At 38.6% G+C, this 26,755-nt stretch overlaps 1 protein-coding gene across 16 annotated transcripts in view; it reads right to left on the bottom strand.

The window, feature by feature from the left end:
• Positions 1 to 26,755, bottom strand: part of BIN1 (bridging integrator 1) — a 128,312-nt gene that overhangs the window by 47,869 nt on the left and 53,688 nt on the right. For all 16 annotated transcript variants that reach the window (XM_051985700.1, XM_051985696.1, XM_051985702.1 and 13 more), the window contains exon 2: positions 12,520 to 12,600. In XM_051985700.1, the coding sequence (XP_051841660.1) occupies positions 12,520 to 12,600 (81 nt within the window). The remainder of the gene's footprint in view (positions 1 to 12,519; positions 12,601 to 26,755) is intronic.

Here is a 26,755-nt window from a genome sequence, read left to right as displayed (position 1 = left end):
ATAACACGGGCAATTTTCCTACATAGACCAGAGCCCTATGAAGAATGAACCCTTAACAAGCTGCATCACTGATCTCCAGCTAATGAGCAGTTCCCTCAGGCTTACAGCCAAAGTGTTTGTGTCGTGGACTCTGCTGGCAGTCTTGAAAAATCTATGGACTTTTTCTCAGAATAATGTTTAAAATGTATAAAAATAGAATTACATTTTTATAATTAATTCTACCATTCATACTACGTACCAGGCACTGTGCTAAGCACTTTATAAATTATTATTTTATCTAATCCCCACAACAACCCTGGGAGATAGGGGGTATTATTATTTTATCTCCATTTTACAAATGAGGTAACTGAGGCAAACAGGAATTAAGTGACTTATCCAGTCATGTAGAATTCAATTAGATTGAAATATAGTTATAAAAAATAAAAATTTTAATACCTCTATAGGCTCTATGTTAAGAATTTTTGGTTTAAAATGTTTGTGGCAGCCCTGTTTGTACTGGCTAGAAGCTGGAAAATGAATGGATGCCCATCAATTGAAGAATGGCTGGGTAAATTGTGATATACGAATGTTATGGAATATTATTGTTCTGTAAGAAATGACCAGCAGGAGGAATACAGAGAGGACTGGCGAGACTTACATGAACTGATGCTAAGTGAAATGAGCAGAATCAGAGATCACTATATACCTCAACAACGATACTGTATGAGGATGTATTTTGATGGAAGTGGATTTCTTTGATAAATAGAAGATCTAACTCAGTTTCAATTGATCAATGATGGACAGAAGCAGCTACACCCAAAGAAAGAACACTGGGAAATGAATATAAACTGTTTGCATTTTTGTTTTTCTTCCCGGGTTATTTTTACCTTCTGAATCCAATTCTCCCTGTGCAACAAGAGAACTGTTCGGTTCTGCAAACATATATTGTATCTAGGATATACTGCAACATATCTAACATATATATAGGACTGCTTGCCGTCTATATAGGGTATGGAAGGAAGGAGGGGAAAAATTGGAACAGAAGTGAGTGCAAGGGATAATGTTGTAAAAAATTACTCTGGCATGGGTTCTGTCAATAAAAAGTTATTATAAAATTAAAAAATTTAAAAAATAATAAATTTTAAAAAAAGAAAGAATTTTTGGTTTAAATTTAGTGGAATTCAAAAAAAATCCGTGGAGGTATCTGAGAATATATAGGAGGTAACCCTTGTTTTAACAAATAAAAGAAGGGGGCTTTCTGAACTGTCCTCCAAATAATTCTCTTAGACTTTCTAAACTTGGTAACCTCTCTGATATCCCTTGTTCTCTTTCAAATCCCTCTACATTTCCTTCTCACTAATACATTCCTAAGACTGCAACCAGGAGGTTGAAGAAGCATTGGTGTGTGTAGTAGGGAATAAAGAACATTAAGGAGCAGCTAGGGGAAAAAGTCAATAGAGCACCTGTATGGAGTCGGGACGATGGCTTGGGACTAAGATGGACTCTGAGATTCTTTCACACTCTCACAATTTTGTCCTTGCATCTTATGTCTACATTTATTTTCCTACTCTAGCACAAACTCTGTGATGACAGACAGTATGCCTTAGCCAAGTTTGTATTCTCTGGGAAGACTTGTATGAACCGATGCAGAGTGAAACAAGGCAATGTGAGGCAGTGTCATGGAAAGCATGCTGAATTTGGAGTCATGGGACCTGGGTTCAAATCCCAGCTCTGCCGCTTAAAAGTGATATGATCTTAGACAACTTTCATGAGTTTCTGGTCCCTTGGGCTATAAAAGAAGCAGATTGGATTGGATGTCTCAAAATCTGTGATGCTATAAGCAAAATTATATACAGTATGTTCGAGCAATATAAATGAAAAGATTACTAAAAGGAAGAACTATGAATAATAAAGATTCAGAAAAAAAGATGACAACAAGAGAAAGGTGGGAGCCTACTAAATCAGAATACTATGCACATCATTGAAAACCATGTTTCTGTAGGATTTTTTTTTTTTTTTTTTTTTGCTTAATTGTTCTTTTTTATCTTAAGGGAGGGTTCAATCTGAATGGGGATAGTAAATGATTGTGGAATAGGTTTTATCTTGTTTTTACAAGTTAAGAAAAAAAAAGTCAGATTGTCTTTTATTAACCCTCGAGCTAGGCCCTTGATCTTGCTAAGTAAATATTTATTCTAGTTCATCATAGTCTCCACAAGTTGACATTTAAGGATACCAAAGTGTGGCGTTTGATTAGAAGCCCAACTATTTGGAGGCTGCTGACCTGCCCAAAGTCAAGTCTATGGTACCCAAAGACTCTAACCTAACTGGGGAAAGGAAATAGAACTCTTTGATTATGTAATTATCAAATATAAGGAAGTTTTCACAAAAAGCTTTCAACTTTAAAAAGGACAAAGAACATCAATAAACTATATTTTGAGGTGAGAACCCTCTTGTTCTTTTAAATTCTTAAACAGTGTTCTACAGACAGCAGTGCTTATTTAATAAACATTTGCTCATGAATGGATTTTTACAAATGGTTCCCAAGACAGATTAAGTGACTTTCCAAATTTGTCAGTAAGAATCAAATTTTGTCAGTAGGATCAAAGTGTCTTATTTTCTACTCTAATGATCTTTCACCAAACCACACTAACACTAATAAGAATTTAAATTCTGATTTCCCCAACACACGTCAAGCTTTACAAGAAAGCCTTGAAATGGCCTTATTCTTGGGTGTAGGGAAAGGGAAGTGTCTCTCCTTTCAAGAGCCTACCAAGTTCTATGGGAATTGATGGGGTACTATTCACATTGCTGGATACACTACCTAAAAAGAATCTCCCCTTAACTCCTGACAAGTTTGTTAGCAACCCTAGAAAATGATTAGGATATCTCCTTTTCTCCATCATTTCTTTTCTTCTAGAGGAACCCACTCCATCTCTCTCCACCCAATCCCTCAGAGTCAGACCCACAAGATCCCTTCCAAGTGAGGGGGAAAATTGTGAATGATGTATGTCCTCATGCCAAAGGAAGGGTCACAGAGTTCTGTGTCCAATCCCCACATCTTCCTCCAGATTATTTGCCCACACACCCTGCTGGACATAGTTCTATCTCCCTCTAGTCCATCATTCCCAAAATGTTCTGTGCCCCTTGAACCTATACATAGCCATAATGGCTGAACAGCTCAGATAACCAGTCCCACACCCCTGCCCCCCTGCACACACAGACACCAGGTGGTGGAGAGCTACAGCCTGGCACACATGAGAAGCAGTCATTCAGCTAACTTTAGCCCTTGTCTCACTGTCCCACCCAGGACTGCTCTGCACGAACTTCACCCCTTCCCCTGCCACCGAGGATCAAATGTTTCTGTCTCCTTTCAGGGGCATGGATGATACTGGTTCAGCATTCAAAGCCTAATAAGCAACTGAGGTAGCCCAATGGAAAGGGGAATGTGCTTTAGTTTTATTAAAAGCCCTAATACTCGGACTCCCTACAAAGGGAGAATAAACACTGCTATACACAGGGAGCCATGAGATTATGAAAGAAAGGGGGTGGGCGTGTGTGTGGAGGTTGGGGGGATCAAAAGCAAATTCCAAAGACCTCATCTAAAACCCCAGAAGTGAATGTAGCTCTGACCCAGGCTCGGCAGCCAAGCAAAAAGAGATATTATTTTGTGTCCCTGTTGTCCTGGGGGGAAGAAAGGGTAAGGGGTACAATAGTAAAATGCTAGAATTAGTGGGAAAACCTATACTTGAGTCCTGTAATAGAAACTTACTAGCTCTGTGACTTTGAGCAAGTTACATAGTTTCAGTATCCTCATCTGTAAAATGGGGATAATTGCACCTACCTCCCAAGGTGGCTATAAAGATAAAATGAAAAATAATCATAACTAATAGCTAACATTTACACAGCACTTCAGTGTCAGGTACTGTGCTAAGCACTTTACAATTACTTTTTCAATTTGTCCTTACAATGAATTTAGATTTGACTCCAGGTCCAGCTCTCTATTGTGCTACCTACATATAAATCTATATCTACATAAATACTATCATTATTATTGTTGTTGTTATTGTTATTATTACTGGTCTGGGAGTATAATCTCTATCCTTCAAAAAGTTGTTTTTGGGGAGCCTTGCCTCCCCGATAGCCCCCTTTTATTCCTCCATCCTTCCCCTATAAAAATCCAGTGTTCTTATTTTTTTTTTTTGCCAGGGTCCTCCTTTTGGAAGGAAAGGAATTTTAGAAACTTATCCAACCTGAGATGTCAGGGCTGTCCCTTATTACTCACTCCCCAGGAGTCCTGGCATTTTAAACAGGAGCCTGGATAAGACAATGTTTCATTGGAAGGAATGAATCGCTAATAGTGGCATTTCAGGCCCTGTAACAGGTGGCGAGGGCACCTTCAAATCCTACCATCTGGACAACCGCCTGCTCCACCTATATGCAAGGTTGGTTATACCTGACTCTCAAATGAGAACTCCAGGAAGACTTCACCAGCTTCCTTCCCTCCTGTGCTTAAATCACGTAACTAGCAAAGAAATCAGGACTTTGTCCCAAGAATTCCTTTTCCTGAACAGCCAATTTTTTACCACATCAGCAAAAAGCAGAGGAGTAGCAATCTCTGAAAGGACTTGAGAGATTCAAATGACCCACCCTGAGTTATAGAATACCTTTAACAGGGTCTTCCTTACACAAGTAACATTATTAGTGCCTTGCATATAATAAGTACTAAAGAAAGATTTGTTGAATGGAATCAAAAACCTCATGAGTCGCTGCCTCTTTATACAATATCCAGTAAAGCTAAAATGTCTAAACCAAGGATTCTTAACCATTTTTGTGACAGAAACTTTGGTAGTCTGGAGAAATCAATATATCCCTTCTTTGGGGAAAAAAATATTTTTTCAATGGGATTTTTAAAAAATTATAAGATTGCAAACAAAGAAAGCCAAAGTTTAGTGAAAATAAAGGCAAAGTTCAATGACTCCTCTCAGAAATATATATCTAAGATTTCGCGCTAAAAAACCCTTCTTTACCTTTACAGAGATTTACTTAAGTAAGTGGTCGTTACTTAAAGTCAGTAATTTGACTTGCATGTAACAAGGTACAAGAGACCAAGAAACTGCCGGACAAGGGGACTGAGAAGTTGAGGAATAACAGATTCAAGGACAGGAGTCTGAGAAGTTGCTCGACACTTCTTAAGAGTGACAAGAAAACCCTCCAAATACCACAAAAGAAAACTGGCCTTTTCCCAGGGGTACTCCTCTTCCCCATCCCCTTCCATTTTTCTCTTGGTTAAATTTTGAATATTGTTGCCTTTTTAAAAGTATTATAGCATCACTTAGCAAGTGTAAATTTCTTAAGTAATTTTATATCCATGTTTGAACCCCAAATTTGAGACCCCAAAATACTCCCATAATCTAAGCACAACAGAGATTCCTGAAGCTACAGAGAAGTTGTTATTTACTCAAGATCCCATCCATCCTTCCATCTCTAGGCCTGGCCTCTCTTGGCAGGCAGAGAGGGGCTGCAAATGATCCCCATGACTAATGACTTTCTCTATGATTATGTTTTTCAGAGATAGTTAAAAGGAGGTATGAGGCTAAGGCCATGATCTGCTTATTAAAAGAAATAGGAGGATATCTATTCTTTGCTACAAGATCTCTGGGAAAGGCAGCTCAATAGCAGTGACTTTGAGGAATATCAACACCCCTTGGGGTCTAAAAGATTTTTGTACCTCATTTCATCCTGTTTTTTCTCTTTTGTGCTTCTTCAGGAAGCCTTTCCTCTGAGATGACCATCCATCTATTCTGTATCTTACATGTACCTAAATTAGTGTACCTAATTTTTTTTTTTAACAGTACTTAAATTTTTTTAACATGTCTCCTCATTCGTGTTTATATTTTGTCTCCTTGAAGGCAAGAACCCTGTATTTTTTTACTTTCTTTGTAACTCCACTATTTAAAAAAAATAATAATTGACTATAAAAACCAGATTGCTTATGCCCAAAAAGATATCAAGTCATTTCCAAATTTTCCCACCTTAAATCTAATTCTAAGCCTTCAAATAGGGATAGTAATCTTACAGTTTCACTCTCCTTTATCCACCATAAAATGACTATGTCTGGCCAGTTAGATGACCTTAAGGTATATAGCAATATATATGGACTATAGAAAAAACTAGAAAGTAAACCAACATATGGTAGCAGCCCTGTTTGTAGTGGCTAGAAACTGGAAAATGAATGGATGCCCATCAATTGGAGAATGGCTGGGTAAATTGTGGTATATGAATGTTATGGAATATTATTGTTCTGTAAGAAATGACCAGCAGGATGAATACAGAGAGGCTTGGAGAGACCTACATGGACTGATGCTAAGTGAGATGAGAAGAACCAGGAGATCATTATACACTTCGACAAAGATATTGTATGAGGATGTATTCTGATGGAAGTGGATTTCTATGACAAAGAGACCTGAGTTCCAATGGATAAATGTTGGACAGAAACAGCTACACCCAAAGAAGGAACACTGGGAAACGAATGTGAACTATTTGCATTTTTGATTTTCTTCCCGAGTTATTTTTACCTTCTGAATCCAATTCTCCCTGTGCAGCGGGAGAACTGTTTGGTTCTGCAAATATGTATTATATCTAGGATATACTGCAACATATTTAACATATATAGGACTGCTTGCCATCTTGGGGGGGGGGGGGGGTGGAGGGAGGGAGGGGAAAAAAACAAAACATAAGCGAGTGCAAGGGATAATGTTGTAAAAAAATTACCCTGGCATGGATTCTGTCAATACAAAGTTATTATTAAATAAAATAAAATTTAAAAATTAAAAAAAAAAAAAAAGAAAGTAAACCAACATATATAGTTCAGCCTAAATAAAGGTGCTAAAGTTAAGAAAATCTCTTTTCCTTGGCAATAGAGTACTCCCATGTACTCACTTCTTCCCTTCCATTCACCTCCAATTTGTTTTTTTAAATAATAGCTTTTTATTTTTCAAAATACATGCAACAATGGTTTTCAACATTCACTCTCACAAAACCTTGTGCTCCATATTTTTCTTTCTTTCTCCCTCTCTCTTTGCCCTAGACAGTAACTAATCCAAAATAGGTTACATATGTGCAATTCTAAACATCTTTCCACATTTATCATACTGCAAGAAAAATCAGATCAAAAGAGGGAGAAAAAAAGAAAAAGAAAGAAAAAACAAGCAAGCAAACAACAAAGGTGAAAATACCATTTTGTGATTCACATTCAGTTCCCATAGTTCTCTCTGGATGCAGATGGCTCTGTCCATCATAAGTCTATTGGAATTTCACCTCTAATTTAGTTAGATGTCTGAACCCTAATCAAATCTCTCATCTCAGTCAGTCAGCCCCTCAACTCCTGGGAGAGAGAGACTGGCCTATGTGCTGTTAGGGGAAGGAAACCTCCATCAGTTTTATGGAAAGATACTGAGAATAAAGGAGGAGAGGGAGCACCCTTCATTGAGGCAGGCTCCTACTGAGGAGTCCTGTGTGTTTTTGTGAGAAAATGTTGAGAATCCTGGAGTAGATAGGCGAGAGGAGAGATGATCTCCCTCTTGGTTCTCCCAAGGAAATGACATGGGAGAAGAAGGCTATTTGTTCTACTAAACCAACAGTTCTGAAATCATGGTCAGGGAGCCTGTGAGGATCCCCAAGACTCTTATGGGGGATCATAACTATTTCATAACCATACAAAGATATTTTAATTTCTAGTATTGTAAATATCTATAGGAATAATCCACACAAAAGTTCTTCATGGGAGAGGGTCCTTCATAATTTTTAAGAGTGTCCTAAGGGGTCCTAAAAACAAAAGGTTTTTTTTTTTTCTTAGAACAATTCAAAATCAGGATTTTTAATTACATAGTTGTTCTTTTTCCTCCAATTTTTTACTGAATTTTCTTTTTAAAATTACTCTTAAACTGACAAATAAGAACAAATGCAAATATTTCCTCATACAAAGAAGAGAAAATAAAAATAGTTTATGACAATGTAATCCCTATAATATATAGCTGGTTTATTTTAAGTATATATTACATTTAACATGGATTCTTGCAGTTTTTCTAAGAATAGTCTCTTTTGCGAAGCAGGGTTACCTCACCAAAATTCCATAGTTATAAGGTCCATGGAAAGGGTCTTAGGCTAAAAATTAGGAGACCTCCATCTAGTCCATGATCTCACATTTGACAGTTTTAACCAAACCCCTTTGGCTTTCATGACGCTATGCGCTCCAAATTCTCTTTCTACCTCAGACTGACCCTTCTATGTTTCTTTCTCTGAGTCATCATCCTCATGTCTAATGGGGCACAGCTGAGCATGCTCTCCAACATTTGGTCTTCAGATCTCTTCTTTCTCTAGGCGATCCTCCAAACATGTTCCATTGTTAATGTCCCTGTTTCCATTAATAGTATCATTATTTCCCCATCAAAACCTCATCTTTCCCACCACTCTGTTCCTAAGCTCCCAAATTCAACGGGTGACTAAATTTTAAGTTCTCTCACTTCCCCATCCCACTACTATCACTGGATTTCAGTCCTTCCCCACTCCACACTGGCCTCCCAACTGGCCTCCCTCCCATCCCAAGTCTCTCCTCTGTCCAATCTTCCTTACATGCTAAAATAAGCCACTTTCATCATGACACTCTTGCTCCCAAACTTTCATTGTCTACAGCAATCATCCCTATTTAAGGGTTTGTGCTAAAAATTCTCCATCACCTTAAGCAGTAAAGCATATTTTAATATATTAAATGGCACGGGGAGTTCATTTTATTGTTGTTGTTAGGAGTAGTTTGAGGAACCAAAAAATACCAGGAATCACCGGCTCCAAGAATTATAAATCTCTATCCATATATCTGCAGCTAAGGGACAGTTAGTTGCATGGTGAAGAGAGTGCCAAGCTTGGAGTCAGACAGACCAGAGTTCAGATACAGACATAGACACTTACTAGCTGTGGGACTCTGAGAAGTCACTTACCCCACCTGCCTCATCTGCAAAGTGAGACACAAAAGGAAGAAAGAAGAAAGAAGCTGTATTCCTCACTATTTCCCTTCCCCTCCAAACAGACTGGGCCACTCACCACCTTTTGGCCACGCATCTCTGTTCATATAATTTCATCCTCCCTTCCCTGATTCTAGGAGAGCCTAGAACAAAAACTGATGACTGATTGTTCCCAGCCATCTATTTCAATTCAATAAATGCATTTATTAAACATTTATTTATTATTTATTAAACAATCTCTTTCTATCTCTGCTCATTTCCAGACTTAAAAACCATGCCTTGGTTGCTACCTCTTTCTAGAACTTCCCTCAGCCCCTAGGGTCTCCTCATCCTAAAACATGCAAACACCCCTGAAACCTTCCAATGCCAGGCAAAGTCTCTCTCCATCAGACCAGCCTCCTTCTCCCACTACTGAGTTACTCCTAGGCTTCTATACTGCAGAAGGGCCCAAGCTGTTCAGCCTTCATTCCCCTTCCAACTCTGCACTAAGTAAGCTATATACAGTTTAAATATGGATCATTAGATAACTATTTTTTAATTGCTGCATAGGCTTAAACTTTTTTAATAATCAAAGCTATTTTTTCAAAAACTTTAATTTAGATTTAATTTAATTTAATTTAAATTAAAACTTTAATTAAAAAAATCATTTTTCTTGTGCAGCATGATAATTGTAAAAATATGTAATTGCACCTTTAACATGTATTGGATTACTTGCCATCTAGAGGAGAAAGTAAGAGGAAGGGGGGAAAAATTTGGAACACAAAGTTTTGCAAGGGTCAAGGCTGAAAAATTATCTATGCATATGTTTTGAAAATAAAAAGCTTTAATTAAAAAAAAAAAGGAAAGTCTTTTGGTCACAAAAACAAACAAACAAACAAACAAAAACTATGTAACCAAAATTCCTGTTTTTGAATTGTTCTAAAAAGAAAAACCTTTTATTTTTAGGACCCCTTAGAACACTCTTAAAAATTATGAAGGCCCTTTCATAAAGAGCTTTTATGTGGATTATTCCTATAGGTATTTACTATACTAGAAAGGGTCTTGGGGATCCTCACAGGCTCCCTGACCATGATTTCAGAACTGCTGTCTAGTAAAACAAATAGCTTCCTTCTCCTATATCATTTCCTTGGGAGAATCAAGAGGAGGATCATCTCCTCTCACCTATCTGCTCCAGAACTCTCAACATCCTCTCACAGAAATACACAGGACTCCTCAGTAGGAGCCTCAATGGAGGGTGCCCCCTCTCCTCCTTTATTCTCAGTATCTCCCCCCAGAATTCTTAGTATCTTTCCAAAAAATCTTAATTGGTTTGAGACCAATTTTAAAAAAAACCCTCCATCTCCCTTTACCTTCATCTCTCTTCCCACCTTCTTGGTTCCTTTTTATGGCTTGTTTTCTACCATTAGAATATAGGCTCCTTGAAAGTGAGGGTAGTTTCTTTTTACTTTTATATATGTATATGTGTGTATAAGTATGTATATTTATTTGCATATATGTATATATACATGTGTGTATGTGTTTACATCTCCTCAATGCTTAGTACAGTACCTAGCAAATAGTGAGCATGTAATAAATGTTTGTTTCTTTCTTTTCTTGCTTCCTTTTACTACTTGTAAGCCACTGCACTTGGCACTGGAAATACAAAGACAAAATCCATCTCCTCAAGAAGTTTATAAGGTAATAGAGGAAAAGATCCATTTTAGAAATACGACACAAAGTGGATTCAAAGAGAGCAAAAGACAAAACAATCTGAGGAGGGAGAAATCACTTTCAAGTAGTACTGAGATAAAATAAGAGAAAGCTTTCTGGAGGAGATGGCACATGAGCTGGAAGGAAAAGGAGTTCATTAGGCAGAAATATGGACAGTTTATTCCAGATGCAGAGTGTATATAAATACAAAAGTGAGAGAACACATAAAACAAGATCAGGGAACAAATAGTAGTCCACTTTGGTTGGAATATCGAGTGTGTGAAAGAGAATAATATAAAATAAGCCTGGGCATAAAGGTGTACCAGATTATAATAAAATCTAATAGACAGATTTTTAAAATCAGGATCAGACAGTCAGACCTATGCTTCGGGGGAAAAAAATTGCAGCTGTCTGAAGGATGAATTAAAAGGGACAGGGAGTCCAGTTAAGAATCTATTACAACGGTCCCTGTATGAATGCTTATGAATATGAAAGCCATGTGAGTATAGAAAAGGGGCCAGATGAGAGAGATGATCTAGAGATAGAATCCATGGAACTTGGCAACTGTTGGATAAGGGGAGTGATGGAGTCAAAAATGACTCTGGGGTTTCAAACCCAGAAGGCTGGGAATATCATGATGTCATAGACAGAAATAGGGAAGCTGAAAGGAAGTTCATTTTTAGGGGAAAGCTGTATAGAAAACTGGTCTCAGAGCCAGGAAGACATGGATTCAAATCCATCTTCTGACATATTTTTGGTTATGGGACCATTTGCAAGCCCTTTTATCCCTTAGTACTCTAGGCAAAGCAAGTCAAATTAAATTAACAAGAATTTGTTAAGCTCATACTATGTGCTAGACCAGACACTGTATTTAAGTGCTGAGGGTACAATTATACGCAAAGGGACAGCCCCTGAATCCAAGAAGCCTGCATTCAAGAGCAGGAAAGCTTGGAGTATTAAGGGGGAGAAGGAGGGAGGAGAAGTAAGCAAGCATCCATGGTGATGAAATCCAGAAATGAGGAAGAGCTATTCTGGGCCCTTCCTCAAAATGGAAGCTCCAGGAGGAAATCACCAGTGGGAGAAAGCGGTCATGAGGTGGAGGGAAGAAGAAGCTGAAACATGGTGGAAAATCCAGGAGAGTGAAAGTCTGGGCCCTCCCTGAAAACTCTCTAAGCCAAGGCTTTAAGATTGGTAGGAGAGGAATTTCTTCACTTGGGAATTCCCAATACAATGAAATCACAGGCCCAACTTTTATCCCTATTCTGTTTTGAAGGTAATGAGTTTGAGAAAGTATCTAAATTTATGTCCCCAGTCTTTTCACAAAGTTGTCCCCAGCCTAAGGAGATCTCTCCTTACTCTGAACTACCACAGAACCTAGTCTCTATATAATTTATTCAACACTCATAATAATACCTAATTTCTCATCTCATTGAGAGGGATTAGACCTGTAGATGTCATTTCTATTGGGAATTCCTCAATGAGGAAATTCCTCCTAGCCATTCAAGTCCACACTTTCTCTGAAACTCTACACTTTTTAGAGAATTACTAATGGTACTAAGTGACTTGGCAGGGTCTCACAGCCAGTAGATGTATTTTCTTGAATCCAGGTCATGTTACCTTGGGGAATGACTCTATCCATGAATCCACACTGTTTTCCAACATTGCCTGGTATTGTTAGTTATGTTTTCATGTGCATATGGTTTGCCTCTGCTAGTCTTTGAAGGCAATAAACAGACGGCACCTTCTTCTCTTGCATCCCTCACAGCACTTAGCATAGGGTGGGACCCAGAGTGGGTGCTCACTGATATTCTGTAGCATGGTTAAATGAACTTACCAGCTGTTTATTAAAGTTCTGGACACACTGCTCGAACTGCTCATCCTTAGTCTCATCTGCCTTCCCTAATTTCTGTAGGACCTAGAAAAGAAAAGAGGAAAAGATGTTACACCAGCAAAAAAACCCTGAGGTCCAGATCCTGTCCTTTAAAACCTCATCCCCCTCCTCTAAGTCCAACCCCAAGAAACATACTCCTCCTCCTCCTCAGCCCAAAATGCAGCCCTTCCTATGGGCCTTGTGATTCCAATACTGGCCCAAGGCAGTCCCCCTTCCCTTGAAGCCTGCTGGCTCCCTCCTTGGCCAACTAGCTCTCCTGGCAGAGAGAAGACCCTAAGGCACCCCAATCCATGAGACTGCAGCAGGACTTCAGAAAGGTCCATATGACCCTCTCAGAGCTCCATCCAGCCTATGTTAAGTACTAGGCAAGAAAGATTGAGAAGGACACAAACTGTCAGCACTCTTGTGTGGAACCTAAGAGAATTAGGTTCAAACCAGTTCCAATTGTTCAGTAATGAAGAGAAGCAGCTACACCCAGAGAGAGAACTATGGGAAATGAGTGTGGACCACAACATAGCATTTCTACTCTTTCTGTTATTGTTTACTTGCATTTTGTTTCCTTTCTCAGGTTTTTTTCTTTCTTTCTAAATCCGATTTTTCTTGTGCAGCAAGATAACTATATATATATATATATATATATATATATATACATATATTGGATTTAACATATACTTTGACATATTTAACATATATTGGACTATCTGCTATCTAGGGGAGGGGGTGGGAGGAGGGGAAAAGTTGGAACAGAAGTTTTTGCAAAGGTCAATAATGAAAAATTACCCATGCATATGTTCTGTAAATAAAAAGCTATAATAATAATAATAATAATAACAACAAAAAGAAAGGAGATCTAGGGAGAAAATAAGTCTGGATATTTGAGGTAACAATGAGAGTGCTGAAGAGGATAAGGATAAGATAAAACTGACTCATATGGTCTATTCCTTCACTTTTATGACCATAAGGGTAGTTCCCAAACTTTGGAACTTGATTTTTTAAGGCTCAACTGGCAACCTCCCCACCCTTCAACGAGCATGAGTAAACACACACTCTCTGTCTCTCTCTCTTCTAAGTCTCAGCTGTCTGGCCCTCAGCTGTTTCTTGACCAAAGAAAGAGAAGAGTGAGAGACGTAAGAGAGAGGAGAAAAATAAAACAAAGAGACAGTGACAGAAGACACGAGGTTCTGTGTGAGACAGGGGGAGGTAGAGGCAGATGGACAATTGTCTTCTGCAATCAGCAAGCTTCTCTCAGGGGAAACTGAAAAAGCAACAAAGACATTTTCAAAGCAGGGCATAGCAAAGGAAGTGGTTAAAAATAGCCCTGAGAGGTAGATGACTATGGATGTGGAAGACTGCATGTAATGTCAGGCATGGTTAAAGTGTTGGCTAGTTTTGTTGAACTGGGTTTCTCCACCCCATTTTTTTTTTTTTTTTTTTTTTTTTTTTTTTTTTTTTTGCCATTTTTGTTATAAAGGATGATTCTCTGAGAAGGAAAAGGGAAGAGGTAAATACTGGGAAATGAAAATTATGTTTTGTGTTTGTTTGCTTTTTTTAAAGAAGGGGCATAAAATGTAAATTTATAAAATACTTCTAGAAATGACCATGAAGATTTTCTTGATATGTGGCAAACTCTGGGGAGAACATGGACCCTTTTGTCCAATGGCAGGTATGGATCTATACACAACAGGCAAAACCACAAATGCATCTGAATACTGTAGTATCCTTCTCCCATCATCCTCTACAGATTAGAAAAGCCTAATGAGACCCTCCCCTAGCATCTCAGGCCCATCATCTCCAGGCAAGTGAGGAAGAGCAATGGCTAGAATACAGAGGAGTCTGGGCAGAGGAATAATTTGAGCTTAATTAGAGAAGGAAGTCAATGACAAAGGAAGATAATAACAACCTCCAGATTATGAGGCTCAAATGAGATACCAGACAGGAAAGCATCTTAAAACATAGAAAATGGTTCTACAAATGCAGAGGATTATTAATATTAAACCCCTTTTTTTGGGGGGGGTTCTTTTTTTGTTTATTTGTTTATTTGTTTTGCTGCTGAGGCAATTGGGGTTAAGTCACTTGCCCAGGGTCACATAGCCAGGAGGTGTTAAGTGTCTGAGGTCAGATTTGAACTCAGGTCTTCCTGACTTCAGGGCTGGTGCTCTATCCACTGCTCCACCTGGCTGCACCATTAAACCCGTTTAAAGAGGTTAGAACAGAGGTTAGCAATTCCACCTCTGTGCCATTCTTTTTCTCGCTCCTCCACAATGTCATTCCTTTTTCTGTCTATGGCATACCTACCCTTAATAACTCAATTCAAGTTCTACCTCTTCCATGAAGTCTCCCTTGACTAGTAATTCCAACCCACAGTGTTCCAACAGTATTCCATCCCCTACTCTACATGAATCCAGTCTCTCCAGATGATACTTCCAGAACTGCCAGATTTGTGTCTGGAGCAGGGGGAGTGTCTCTTGCCAAAACTGCAGAAATGTTTACCTTAAAGCCCCCCCCCCTTTTTTTTGGTTCTTCAGACCCTTCTTGCCTCCATATTCAGGATCCCTCCAACCACACATAGCTTTCAAAGCAGGACTGAGTATGTGTTGAGTGGAACTCCAGATAAAGAAAGATGGTGATAAATTTCCTGCCAAGCCGTCTGACCAAAAGGGCCTGCTGGGCTTCAGGCCACAGCTTCTGACTCTCATACATAGGAATCAGCTACCCCTAATCAACCACTTGAACTCCCCTCAAAATGAGGAAGTTCTTCTCATTAGCCCCTCTTTGTCCCTGATTTCACCAAAGCGACATGCTTCTTTGCTTTCACCACCAGGCTGCTATCACACACCCTCCTGCTCCCCCAAAAAAATAAATCTTGAAAGTAACTTAATCTGATAAATATAATGGATGGTACTGTGATATAAGAAATGACAAATATAAACAATTCAAAGAAGCACTGTAAGCTCTATAGAAATTTACCTAAGAGTGCAATAAGCAGAATCTATATCATATATTATTCCACCTCTGTGCCTTTGTTTTTCTCGATCCTCCCCTCCACAATATCATTCCTTCTCTCTATGGTGTGCCTATCCTTAATAGCTCAATTCAAGCTCTACCTCCTCCATGAAGTCTCCTTTGACTATTTATTCAAACCCACAGTGTTCCAACATATCAAGCAAAACCTGATTCCACAATATTCCAACCCACAATATTACCCACAGTGATGTCTGTCTTCTGGGTCTGTACCATTCATTTGGCACTTAGCCTAAATACTCATCTATGTGCATATTCTGTCTCTACCTAATTGGAGTATATATGTGTGTATATATATATTTATATACATATAGATAGATAGATAGATAGATAGATAGACAGACACACACTCTCACATCCCTCCTTATTTCTTAATATTTCCAGCACCCAATCCTTATCAGGGATCAATAGAGGTTTTTGATGAGATAAGGAAATAGAGGGCTAGAAAGGTTAATTAAGTAGTTTGCTTTAGGTCATCAAAGCCCTTTTGGAATAGAGTCATGACTAGCATTCCTAGTTCACTACTTTTTTCCGAACACATTAACTCAGACTTCCTATCTACATTTTGAGAAGCCTGCTGTTCAGATGATTTTCAGTTTTCCAAATATTACCATGCATCTCTATGAGCCAAATCTTTTTAAGTACTATCTCATTTTATCAGCACAGATTGTTTTTTCTTCTTTCTTCTGACATTCTGTTACTTGAGGGAGGATGCAGAAGCAACAGATATTTATCACCTTTATGCTATAGATATGAACATTGGAGGCCAGGAAGTCAAAGTGAAACTTATCTTAACTAAACTCTGTATCTACCACAGACCTAAACCTAGGCTTCTGAATTCAGCAAACATTTGTAAAATGCAAGCTGAATTGAATTGCAGAGGTCACCGTGGGACCAGAACTCAGGTCTGCTTAACTCCCAAATTGGAATTTATCCTCTCTCTCTTGTCTTTCTGTCTCTTTGCCTGCCTCTGTCTTCTCTGTGTCTCTCTAGGAAGAGGTGAGAGAGAGAGAGACAGACAGAGAGACAGAGAGAGAGAGAGAGAAAGACAGAGAGAGAGAAGAAAGAAAGTCAGACAAAGAGACAGAGACAAGAGGGCGACAGAGGAGACAAGAGACCGAGAGGATGTGTGTTTGGGACATAGTATGCACTTAATAAATGCTCACTGACTGACAGAGGAGCCCACCAAATATTTTTGCTGCATAATCCCTAAGTCAGACCTCAAATCTGTGGGAGGCTGGTATGAAGGCTCTCTTTCCTGAAGTCAGACTGTGTTAGTCCATATCCATTGCCCATACTTAATACATATTACTTTGTATTCTTAATCATCCTTTCAAGCCCAAACTCCCCAGTTTAACTGTTAGTCCCTTGAAGGTAAGGACATCATTTTGTACTTTATGTTCCACAGGCCTCTAACACAATGTCCCAAACACAGAAGACAGTCTATGACCTTCATTAGGCCCCTGTGGGCTCTAATCCTGCTTCTTTCTGGCTGCTAAATGAAAAGCAGTCTTCTAAGCCATATTCTCTGAGCCCACCCACTCCCTTAGTGAGTCAGCTGGGGAAGGTTGCTGCCCAAGCCACATTTCCTCCTCACCAGCCTGTAGCTCCTCTCTACCATCCCCCTACATGGGCCTGTCAGGAGAGATCAGGATGGCAGATGCTACAGCAGCTGAAGGAACACAAGCTCACAGGCCCAAACGAACACCTATGTACAATATGTAATCACACACTACATATAAGCACACACAGGCTCCAGACACCAAAAGGCCTTTTGTTGTTCATTCTCTTTGCAGGTGCACTGGAAATTTCTTTGGCTGTAAGTCTGGGGCTTGTGTTCCAGTCTGTGCTCTACCCATGAGTAGCTGTTGGAATCTTTATAAACTGCTAACTCATTAGAGTTGACAGATTATTGATCTGATCTTACAAGGAGATGTTTTGGGCCAGAACCTGAAACAAGATACTAAGGAGAACTAATTGATACAATGCTTGTGTTCACACCTTTACTCATTGGAGTTCACAAGTATGGGAGAGTCACAAAGAGTAGCTAATTATCTCTGCTACTCATTAGGTGCCCAAGTGATTGCTCTCTCTCTGGTCTTCAGTTTCTTCATCGGCAAAAGACTAACTGATCTCTTGGGGCTCCCCCAACACATGAGTTATAAGTTTGTGCGCTTTCCCAACCATATGGTAAACTCCTTAAAAGTAGGGACCGTGACTTTTTGGTTCCACACAGTCCTTAGCTAGGAGACACAGTAAAAACCTGCTGATTTACGGATATAGGAGGAACAGATTGCAATGCATTTGGACAGAGACTGGAATGCTGAGACTCCTCCCCACCCACACATTTCATTTTGATAAATGACTTTATTGCCTTATCTCTCTCACAAGAAAATACCGGGACTTTCTGTTCCTCTAGTTTCCCCCCCGCCCCGTGGTCCATAACACAGTGCTCTGAATTCAGAAAGTACTCAGATATGCTGGCTAAGTCAATTCACAGAATCATAGATCTAGGCTGGAAGGGATGTCACAGACCACCATTCAAAACCCCTCATTTTACAGGTGGTGAAACAGGGAAATCATAATAAGATCACAGGTTTGGAGCCTAAAGGGACCTTAAAGGCCTATGAGTTCAACCTCTCATTTACCCAGGAGGAAACTGAGTCTGAGAGAGGTCAAATACTGGCAGAGCTCACACACCTATTATGTGTCTATTATAGAACTTGAACTTAAGACATCTTAATTCTTGGGCAGTGGACAGAGTGCTAGGACTGCAGTGAGGAAGACATCTTCCTGAATTCAAATCTGGCCCCAGATACTTATTAGCTGTGTGACTCTGGACAAGTCATTAAACCCCATTTGCCCCAGTTTCTCCTTCACCTATAAAATGAACTAGAGAAGGAAATGACAAAGCACTCCAGTAAAGTTTGCCAAGAAAAGCCCAAATGGAGTCATAAAGAATCAGACATAATCTTAACAAGATCTTAATTCTAACGTCACTATCCAATCTAAGCCACTTCCTGAAAACTGTTCACCATAGCCTTACTCTCTGACCATCTGCACCTGGGAAATTCCCTCTCAGAGCTCAGAACTCTGATATATAAGTTTTTGCATTATCGTGCAGGCTCCTAGACCTCCAATTCTACTTCCCAGAAGTCTTCCCACTGTGGCCCTAGAGGTATCCCTCTTTCTCCCTTCCTCCCTCCCTCCCACCAACCTGTAGATGTTTTAACTTTCCTCATCTGAACATAAGCTCCACAAGGACAGACTGGCTTGCTAATTTATATAAATTGGCCCAAAAGTTTGTGTAATCTCCAGGATTTCATACAACACCTGGCACATAGGAATCTTTTTAATAAATGCCTTACTGATATCTTATCTACTTGATTCCAAGTCCAAACAGTGCCTTATCTATTTCAATTAAGTTACTTGCTCAGCATGGCTCAGGAATCAAGAGATGAAATCCTCTGACTCCAAGGCAAGTGCTCCTTCTACTGTACTTTTTATTGAATTCAATTCAGTGGCATAAACATTTATGAAATACCTCCAAAGAGCAAAGCATTAGTCTAACAGATAGGAATACAGATACAAAAATTAAACAATCCTGTCGTGGAAAAAACATACTTTCAAAGTAAGTAATTACCAAAAATCCTCCAATTCTCCAACTATCCCTACCCCCACTGTCATTGACACAACTCTTCTCATCAGCTGCTAATGAGAAAAAAAACACTTCAAGGGCCCAGCTCTTGAGAATGGCAATCTAGCAAAGTGGATTACTTAGTAGATATAAAAATGATAACATGCCCAGTTTAAAAAAAAAAAAGTTCATAAAGATTCCTCCCTTGTCCATCCCATTTTATAAATCTAAACCCTCAGAAAATCTGACAATCTCTGATGTCCTCAGAGGAAGCCACCAACCTTTAGCATCTTTTTCATCCCCTTTCCAAGTGACTTGTTTCTGGAGATCTTGGACAAGGCAGAAAGTACAACAAAGATAACTGAATTGTGGGCTCTCACTATCATCTACTGTTAAATAATTATCACTTCCTCCTCCCCAGGGAAAGGATGTCAGCTCAACATAGTCTGCGGTCTGAGAGGACCACAGAAACACAGTGGCACATAATCAGAGAACAAATAACTTACCTACATCCTATCCATCCAAAACATATATGGAGACATGGCAAATATTCACTCAAAAGACATACTACTATGTACTACTTTGTACCAGCCACTATGATTCTAAGAGACAAGATCTGTCTCTAATCTGTCACTAATTAGGGAGAAAAACTTAGATGAAAGGCATCTTAGGAGATCATCTAGCCTAAACCCCTCATTTTTATCTCTGAACTCATATCAAAGGTTGAGTTTTTGCAGAAGGCAGGACTTATATTATACAGGAGAATATGTAAAAGTCTAGACTAGGAATTGGGAAACCTGAGTTCTAGTCTTCCATCTGCCACTGGAATGCCAGAAAACCCTGTGCAAGAAACATTTCAAATCTCTATTTTCTCAGCTAGAAAATGAGTATAGCAATAACCCTACCTCATGGGACTGTCATGAGGAGCCAGTGAAATAATGTATATGGAAGCACTTTAAAGTGCCAGACAAATGGAACTCAATTTCTTCATCTGTATAATTATGAGAGTTGGATTCAATGACTCGTCCATTCCAACTTTGAAACCTATTATCTGAATATAAATTGTCTTTATAATTTGTTGTTATATGAATTGTTCACTTGCTTCTAAGTCACTACATTTCATCAGTTCATACAAGTCTTATTTGGTATAATCTAATTCAATTATATTCACATACTATTATTTATAGGGAGGTGACATAACCTATCTTATTTTCAAAATTAAGTTTGATCATTATAATTACATAGTGTTTACCATTTTTTAAAACATTCTTTCCATTCCCATGTAATAATTTTGTATATTTAGCCTATTTTATTTTATATCAGTTTATAAAAGTCTTCCAACCTCTGATTCTCTATGATTAAAGTCTCTGGTTTTTTAAGGTTGTGGACAGTTATATAGTTTTAAAAGCACCACTGAATTCTCAAAATTGGAAGGGGCTTTAGAAGTCATTGATTGAGTCCAATTCCCATAATTTTACAGAATTATGTATTTATGTATTATGGCCTTTGTTTGCCCTCACAGAATCAGAGACTGAACACATGGCCTAAGAAACTAAGCCCCAAAACTTGATCCCTCCCCATACCATCCTCTCAGTTTTGGTTTGGTTTTTTAAAAATCTATTTAGTACTCAGAAGAAAAGGAAAGAGATGATAAGAAGACTCATTATCCCTTGACAGTTATAGTGAATGGTTGAGAATCAGAGGAAGAGAATGTCTTTCAATTATTCAGGTTCTCCTTGTACTCCTCACACCTGATCAGTGAAGGTGCTTTATGACAAATCTTGAATCTAGTCAAGAAAATATTGATAGGAGAGGGGTCTTTCAGGAAAAACTCAAAGGAGATTAGCAGAAGGAATCAGGGCAGAACTAAATCTCTTTGCCATGTACTATTAATTTTATTACTTTTAAACTATCTCTTCTGTCTAAATTCTGCTTCTTTCATTCACAGTTCTTCACACTTAATCATTATCCTTCCAGGCCTTCTGACTGAGACCTGAATCTCCAGATCCTGAATCTCTTTATCCAAAGTCTGATTTTACCCATTCTGAGACCTGGAGAACCACATAAACTCTAGAAGTTGGTGGCCCCTAGTAGAAAATTTAAGTATTTGCAGTATGATGTGGGTTAGCAGACTAGTTCAACCCCATCTTTTGACAAATGATAAAACAAGGCCTAGAAAGATGAAGAGACTTGGTCACACAAGTAATTTCTATCAGACTTTGGAAAAGAGAGAATGCATTCTCTTGATTCCCAGATAATTTTTTTTTAATCGGGCTCCCCTGTGCTTTAGCTATGGGAATGAGCTAGGAGTTGTCCGTCTTGAAAGATAAATATGCCCTCACCAGGGCTCTGACAATCAAAATTTAAAAGTATTTACTAAATGCATACTATATTCCAAGAACTGTGCTGAGTAATAAAGATACAAAGACAAAAATATAATAGTCCTCACCCTCAAGGAGCTTATATTTTATCAGGGTACATGTAAGGATTCTGTGATTTAGCTATAAGCTAAAATGTGGTTCGATCCACTCTGATGACTATGATGTCATCCCTCTCAGACAGACAAATATTTTTAGACATATGAGCCACCCTCAGGTATTTTTCTCCTAACGCTGAATGGTACATCTAGCATCATGGTTACTCCCTTTCTTGAGCACCTACTATGTGTCCCAAAGAGAAAATGGTTTACAATCTAAGCAAAGGGAAAACAGACAAAGATATATGAAACACAGCAATATGAAACCATGGTTAAGAAATTGAATGCTATAGGAATTCAGAGGTAGGAAAGGTCCAAGAAAAATACAACAATAACAAAAATGTTATTCTTATTATCATGAGAAACAATAAATATGAAGATTACAGGGAGCCAGGGGAAGACTTTTATAAACTGATATAAAATAAAACAGGCTAAATATACAAAATTATTACATGGGAATGGAAAGAATGTTTTAAAAAATGGTAAACACTATGTAATTATAATGATCAAACTTAATCTTGAAAATAAGATCGGTTATGTCACCTCCCTATAAATAATGGTATGTGAATATAATTGAATATGATTATACCAAATAAGACTTGTATGAACTGATGAAGTATAGTGACTTAGAAGCAAGCAAACAATTCATATAACAATAAATTATGAAGACAAACAACTTTGAGAGTTTTAAGGACTGATCAATTCAATGACCAACTAGAATATCAGAGGGCTGGTAATAGAAGCAGGCATGCTACCCAACCTCCTGGCAGACATAGGAAAGATTGGTGGTGCAGAATGAAGTGTACATTTTCAGATATGAACAACAAGATGGGAATTTGTTTTGCTTACAAGGGTTTTGCTTTTGTTTTTGTTCTTTCAATGGTACTGCATAAGCTGTTATACTTGTTTGTTGTATTGGTTTTGCTAAGCTGTTTTGGTTTTTTGGAGGGGTATTTTTTTGGGGGGAGGTATGATAGGAAGATATGAAGGATAACTCTGGATAGGAGAGAGGGAAAGAACATATTAGAAAGCTAAATTGATATAAAAGCAAATAGTATTAATAATTTTTAAAAACACAAGGATGTTTGTCCAGAAGTGACTATGATGTTAAAAAAGAAAAACATATCAATAAGCTGTCTTTCTTAAGAGGAAAAAAAAAATGTCATCACTCACAGAAGGCCCCCTGAAAGAAGCAAGACTTAAGTTGATTTTTGAAAGGTAGAAGGATTTGAGGGAGGGCAGAGGAGGCAGAGAAAACAGGGAGCAAACATGAAGAGTCCAAAATAAGACTGACCCATCGTAGGAGAGAGTGAAACAGTGAGGAGACGAGTCTTGCTATAATGTTATGAAATAAATAGAAAATCTCCCAATTGATACTCAGGCTAGTCCAAGACAGATGGCTGGTGAGTTTTGTCTAGTCAATCCCTCTACTCTAATGAAGACTATTTGAGTGTTTGACTCAGAGACAGAAGACCACTCACCTCCTGTTACAGACCTGCAGCTGTCACTGCCCCACAGTCACAAAAGAATCAAAGCAACTGAGGGTCTCACCTTTCCCAGAACCTCAGTCCCCAACCCTGACCTAGACCCCAAGCTCCAGTTCTGCAGTCTGATTGCCAGCATATTGCTCAATCCCTGCTAAAAACCTTGGCATCCTTATACCAGCCCAGAATGAGTGTCTGTTCCTTGCCAACTCCCATCTGACTCCCCCTTCTCTTCTCCTCCCCTCAAATTCACCAAAGCAAGAGCATAAAACCTATTCATGGTGGATGAAGTGAATCTGCATCCCCTATAGGTCAGAGAAGGATAAATTGATAATAAGGGAGGGGAGAGAGGGAGTTTCATTTGTTGGGTCAATATTTATAGCTTTCTCAAATTCACAGAAAGCTATCCCCCCATTGTATCTGTCTTTTTCTCTACAAGATATATTCTAGAATTCTACATGTTTAACCTATATTTGGATTACTTGCTGTTTAGGGAAAGTGGAAAGGGAAAGAGAAAAATATGGAACACAAGGTTTTGCAGTGGTAAGTGTTGAAAATTATTTTTGCATGTATTATGAAAAATAAAAACCTATTACTATTTTTAAAAAGCACTTAACATGAATTATTGAATTTGATCCTCACAGCACTTCTGTGAAGTGGGCATATTTATTATCCCACTTTGCTGATTAAAAAAAAAAAACGAAGCCAAGAGAATCACACAGCTAATAAGGAAAGGTCTGGAATCAGATTCTAATTTAGGTCTCTTAAAAAACTTACAAGCTTTGATCATTGAAATGAGGGTGGATGGTGAATGCTGCTCCTCCTTCTGACAGAGATGATGGCCTAAGTATGCAAAATAAGACACACATTTTTTATTTTATTTATTTTTTTAATTAACAAATACTTGTAGATTTACTGATATCCTAGGAAAGTTTATGATCGGGGAAGGAGGACTGTATTGTAGAAAGATTCTGGCAGAAGGTATGATGGAAGGGAGGAGAGACTAAAGTTGGGGAATCCAATTAGGAGATTCTTGCAATGAGGTAATAACGGCGGGATTGGCAATAGAAAGAGAAAAGAAGAAATAAATGAGAAAGAGTTTGAGAGAAGCCCTTAGTGATGCATTAGATATAAGGAATGGGGAGAGGAAAAAAAATTAACCTCCCTCCATACCCAGTCCTGGTCATCTAGATTTGAGAACGGGAAAGCTATGTCTAGCCCCTAAATGCCCTCCATTTCACTGGCTTTCTAGGTCTCATTGTAGAAAGAAATCAATCCAGGTTGAAGTAGATTGGGGAACTTTTTTGGGATAATGGTTCTAGGAAGGTTCCCACTTAACCCTAATGCTCATTAATCCTGGCTATCCATCTTCCTCCTCTCATCAAGATTAGCTATATCCATTCTGGCATATTGAAGAATTTGAGAAGGGTTTTCATCTGCTTTCCTTTTTTTACAAGCTCTCTTTTTATGGTCAAAACTCAAGAGTTCCAAGGTATTTGATAAACACATTTACACTAAAGCATCAAGGATTTAACGTGTTATCCTTTTGCAGAGGCAACGGTTGAGGTCTTTGGTTAAGACACCTTTTAATCCAAAGAAATAATCTCTAATGGTGTGATCAAGTATAATCAGGCAGAAATGATGCTTTGGGATACAAGAAAAGACTGCTGCCTTCCTGAATCCCTCAATTTATAGCTAGAGGAGCTGGCTATTCCTCTAAATCAGGAGCCCAACTTTTTTTGTGTCATGGACCCCCTTTGGCAGTCTGGTAAATCCTGTAAACCACATCTCAGAATAATGTATGTAAATGCATAAAGTAAAATAAATAGCATAAGAAATTTTTTTCTCATCCAAGTTCATCAACCCCCTGGAATTTATCCACAATCCTTGGGGATACATGAACCACAGATTAGGAATCCCTGGCCTAGGGATTTTCAAGGCCCTGCGTGTAACACTGAAAGTCAATGGCTAAAATTCAGAAGAGAAATGGAGAAAAGGAATTGGAGGCTGGGAAACTGAGGAGAAAGATTCAGCCTTCCCTAATAAACTATGTCTCCCCCTGCTTCTCAGAGCCTATAACAGTCTTAACCTCAAGGGTAGGATAAAGGAGAGAGAAAAAATGAAGTTTCTTGCTGGGAAAGTGCTCAAGATCTGGCCCAGTGAACTTAAATGGGAGAGAAAAAAAACAAAAACACAGCAGAGGAGCTCCCCACCAAGAAACCAATAAATCACCCCTCTTCAGGGGTAACACAATTTGATGAGCATCATGTTTTGCCTTGAAACTTCTAAAAAGAGCCAGCAGCAGCAAGATGGCTCCTTGAAAAAAAATAAATTTTGAAGCAGCAAGCTCAGGAGAAGGCCAAAGACAACATTTCACCCATAAGAGGATGAGAAAAAACACACATTTCCTTCACAAAGGCACAATAGTGCACATAAACACACACAGTCTCCCACATGAACAGTTGGGCACTTGTACAATATTTTAAATCATTTTTTGCTTGCATTGTATTTCACTAGCTTCTCATAGAGGCCCCAAGAGGCAGATAAGCAGGAATGGCATTATAGCCTCATTTTACAGATGAGGAGACTGAAGGAAACAGAATGTCTTGCTGAAGGCCCCACAAGGTTCAGAACTGATGCTACATCACACATCTCCCTGACCTTGATCCAGGAATCCAGATCCCATACTGTATCAAAACAAGTCCTACTTCACACTAAAAATTCTAATCCCAAAGCCATTTCACAGATCTATCAATGCTTTCATATACATGTATATTAAAGAACACAATTGTAACAAAAAGTATAGTAGACTGGGCAATCAGAAACCCATATTTGGCCATTCTATCTCTGGCAAGTGTTGGGGTCCCTCACCTGAAAAAGAAAGGCTTAGATTAAACTAGGGTTCTTATGCTACAAGGCATAAATTTGTTTCATTTTGTTTTTTAGTAATATAACTGGTTTCCTTTGAAATTATCTAATTTGATTTAATGCGCTTAGAAATGTTATGAGGAGCCCAAAAGATTCCTTCCAACTCTTAATGTCCTAAAGATTCTCTGATAAACTCAAATGCATACTTTCACATGCAAACACAGAAATAAAAAGAAAGACTGAAGCTATTTCCCATCATCCTAAATGGTTGCATTGGATTTGTGTCCTTCCCTCCACACCCCCGTCTCTCTCAGTTACTTTTCCCTTTGATTTTCCCATCTTTTTCCAGGTTCTGTTTCTTGCTTGTTATCTGTCTCTGATAGTGTCTTTTCATTTCTTCATTTATATTATTATGTTGCCTAGACATTATATGAAAGGAGACTCTTTTCCTTATTTGTATAACTTTCCTGGGTCAAGGGGTTGCCTCCCTTAGTTTTCCCCTCACAATTCTCACACTGTAGCTACAGATACCACCTCAACTTCCCACTCAAAGTTCATGATATTTGTGGAGGTTAAAGAAGAGAGATTCTCAAATCATGAGGGAAGGGCAAGATATTTAAGCAAGAGACTTGAGTTTCCATCCCTAGTTCCCTTGTCTGATCAGCCTTGGAAGCCAAAGAATTTTATTACCAA

This window comes from Antechinus flavipes, chromosome 3 (assembly GCF_016432865.1).
Source record: "Antechinus flavipes isolate AdamAnt ecotype Samford, QLD, Australia chromosome 3, AdamAnt_v2, whole genome shotgun sequence".
Lineage (NCBI taxonomy): Eukaryota > Metazoa > Chordata > Mammalia > Dasyuromorphia > Dasyuridae > Antechinus > Antechinus flavipes.
This window is presented reverse-complemented; position numbering and strand designations above follow the sequence as displayed.